At 51.9% G+C, this 3,213-nt stretch overlaps 1 protein-coding gene across 1 annotated transcript; it reads right to left on the reverse strand.

Annotated features, from left to right (window-relative positions):
- Positions 1-579: 579 nt before the first annotated feature.
- LOC123937362 (keratinocyte proline rich protein) lies at positions 580-2,427 on the reverse strand. Its single transcript, XM_045998167.1, has one exon. The coding sequence runs from the start codon at positions 2,425-2,427 to the stop codon at positions 580-582; it is 1,848 nt and encodes a 615-aa protein (XP_045854123.1).
- Between the last annotated feature and the right edge of the window lie 786 nt (positions 2,428-3,213).

Below are 3,213 nucleotides of genomic sequence, written 5' to 3' on the forward strand. Positions count from 1 at the left end.
GTCTCACTCCACTCAAATAGGAGTTTATAACCAACTTGGGCAGGAAAAACAGACACATCTTAAAAGGGAAATAATTCAAGAGAGGTTGCAGGGCAGTTACCAAGTGGCTGGTATAGACAATGCAATGAGTTCTAGGAAGTCAGTGTAGGCTCCTGTGGGTAGGAACAAACAGAAAAGACTCCAAGGAAGATGTATTGAAATATGGGCTGGATTTCAGAGGCTGGACATAGCAGAGATGTGGTCCATGCAAGGACGGTGGGAAGTGAGCAGAGGCTTGGAGTCAGGGACACCTAAAGTACATTCTGGAGAACATCCAGATGTGCCCTGGTAGCCAGACTGGTTTGACTAGAACTGAGAGTATGTACAGGGGAGGAGTCAGATGTGAGGCTGGAAAGGTGCCCAAGATTAAGGTGTGGATCTTGAGGTGGCACGCAATGGAGTTTGGACATCACTTCTGCATCAAGGAACCTCCGACTGTCTTTGGAAGATGCACAGAAAACATGTTGGAAATTGAGGTTGCTGGGAAAGGAGGCATGACATTTTCAGGACAGGAGGCAGGGATGTCTCAACCATGCTTCCTTAAAAATAAGCACCCTTTGTTCCAGCAGAGGAACCTCCTTTCACTCCAACACAGGTACCTCCTTGGTCTCCACAATTACTGAAACCCTGTGGCTCTGGAATCCCATCGCAAGGTCCAAAGCTGTCACCACTTCCTTGCCACTGGTTATAACCAGTTGGGCCACAGCTGGGGGCCTCCGTGTCCAGGCGGCATGGGCTGGACTCATGACAGCCTAGGTCTCTGGGGCATGGGATTGGATTTGGTCCTGAGCTTGGGCTGGGACAGCACCTAGGCTCCACACATGGCTCTGGGCTTGGGCAGGGTGCTGGAAGGGGAATTGGCTCTGGAAGTGAGGAAGGTTCTGGGTGCTCACAGGGCTGTGGACATGGACCTGACTCGGGAAATTCACACCGCACTGATCTAGGATGTGGGGCTTCACGTGGGGCTGAATGTGCTTCCGGACACAGACAGGGTTCTGAACGACGCCGCAGTGGAGGACATGGACGGGGTTCTGACCTTGCACATGGCTCTGGGCGTGGATATGGCCGTAGAGCAGGACGTGGACATGAACGTGGGGCAGGAAGTGGGCATCGCTGCAGTGATCTCTCTGGACTCTGATCCAGACGCCGTGGTGGACAGAAGCTTGGGAGTAGACGTGACTCTACACGTGGTCTCAGCTCTGGGCAGGAGGCGCCCCAGGAGGGTCGTGGGGCACAACTCTCAGGGCAGCGTCTGATGGGAGGAATCTGAACCCGACACTTTTGCGGGGGCACTTGCCTGGGGCAGCAGGGGGAGGAAATCTCTACCCGGCACTTGGGACCACATCTCCGAGAGCAGCCTGAAGTGGGACCCTGAGGACAGCCACTGCTATAGATGGGCTCAGAGCGACGCGGTGGGGTGCAGTAGTTATAAGAACTTGAAGAAGATGCTGATGGCAGCCAGTTGGTGTAGGGCTCAGACCGTCTTGGAGGGGAACAGCTGCGGTAGGAAGGCTGCTGCTGGCGAGGAGGGAGGCATCTGCCAGTGCTCTGGGAGCGACGCTGGACAGGGAAGCTCCCGTAAGACTCTCGTGCCTGGCACTGAGGTGCGCAAGTGTTAAATGAAGCCCGAGACTGACGCTGAGGGGCACAGTTCCTATAAGAAGTCCCAGATTGGAACTGTGGGGTACAGTTGTTGTAGGAAGCCCCGGATCGAAACTGGGGGACGCAGTTGCTGTAGGAAGCCCCGGATTGGAAATGTGGAGTGCAATTGCTGTAGGAAGCAGGGGACTGACCCTGCAGGGAGTATCTGACTTGGGAGCCCTGATATGGGCACTGGGTTGAGAATCTTCCCTGAGTCTGGGAAGCTGGGCTACAAGTCATATAAGTCTGGACAGGCTGAGGAGCTGGACGGGGTACAGAGGTCTGGACTGGGCATTCCATGTAACAAGTTTCTGTATAACAAACTGGAGCACATTCTACATAGCAGGTCTGAACAGGGCATGGAGCTTCACACTGCACATAGGAAACCTCAGGCTGGCATGGGGCCTGGCATTGAACACAGGAAATTTGAGACTGACATGGAGCCTGGCACTTCACCTGTGTGGTCTTAGACTTACTTGAAGCCTGGCACTTTGCTTGTGTGGTCTTAGACTGGCATGGAGCCTGGCACTTCACCTGCATAGTCTGGGACTGGCATGGAGCCTGGCATTTTACCTGGGAAACTTGAGCTGGGCATGGTGCGGGACACTCCACAATTTGCATCTCACAGGGTACTTGGACTACCACCTGACTCTTGGCACTGGGGGACTGGGAGGGGTAGAAGGAGGAACTCTTCACACAGCACTGGGGGAGCGGCAGGCAACACTGAATCTGCTGCTGGTCACACATTGTTCTGATGCAGGCAGGTGAGTGAGGCCTAATGGTAGAAAGATCAGTGTCAAAAGGATGAGTTGTTAGGGGGAAGGGTTTAGGACCAAAGAGAAGACACCCTGCTTCTTTTCTGTACTTTCATCCGAACTCCACCTTTGCCCTAGAACACTTAACTGAGTTAGATGGACCCAGTATTAGTCACCACTGCCCATGAGACCTCTCTTGGATCTACCAAAGGACCTAACTGAAGTCCTGATCTGAGAGAACTCCAAAGGCACAGCCAGGGGTGCAGGCATCCAAGGTCTCCCCCTGGAGGGGTGGGATACCAGTGTCCAACAAAGAGGTTGTTGAATACAACAGGATTCCTTGTCCTAAGTTTCAGGAGAGCACTCAACAGAAAGGTAGTGGTTCTTCTAGGGCTGTAGCCTAATGTGGGGTCTCCACACCCACAAGAGCTTGGATATCCTCACATATGTGCACTGGCAACACACACATGTGCAAACATGTAAAAATGTGCATATGGGATGTTGTGCAAAAAGAATGAATACTGTTACGCTGAAAAAATAAATAAAATGGAAAAAAAAATGTGCATATGGGAGCATGCATTCAGGCACCATCTGCACTAAAAACATCTACTGGATGTAAAGGATCCAATCAGTTATTGGGCAGTTCAACCCCAACATAAAATATTTGTTTCTCTACATTCAATCTTTTTAGGTACATTTGTTTAAATGACCCTCATGGACAGATGCAAAACAGACACAGACAAAACACACCAACCTTTGGAAAGGCTCAGAACCCCCA

The sequence above is a fragment of the Meles meles genome, chromosome 1 (assembly GCF_922984935.1).
Source record: "Meles meles chromosome 1, mMelMel3.1 paternal haplotype, whole genome shotgun sequence".
NCBI lineage: Eukaryota > Metazoa > Chordata > Mammalia > Carnivora > Mustelidae > Meles > Meles meles.

Excerpts from the sequence above, each read along its gene's own strand:
- LOC123937362 (XM_045998167.1), bottom strand. The coding sequence starts at position 2,427 with ATGTGTGACCAGCAGCAGATTCAGTGTTGCCTGCCGCTCCCCCAGTGC.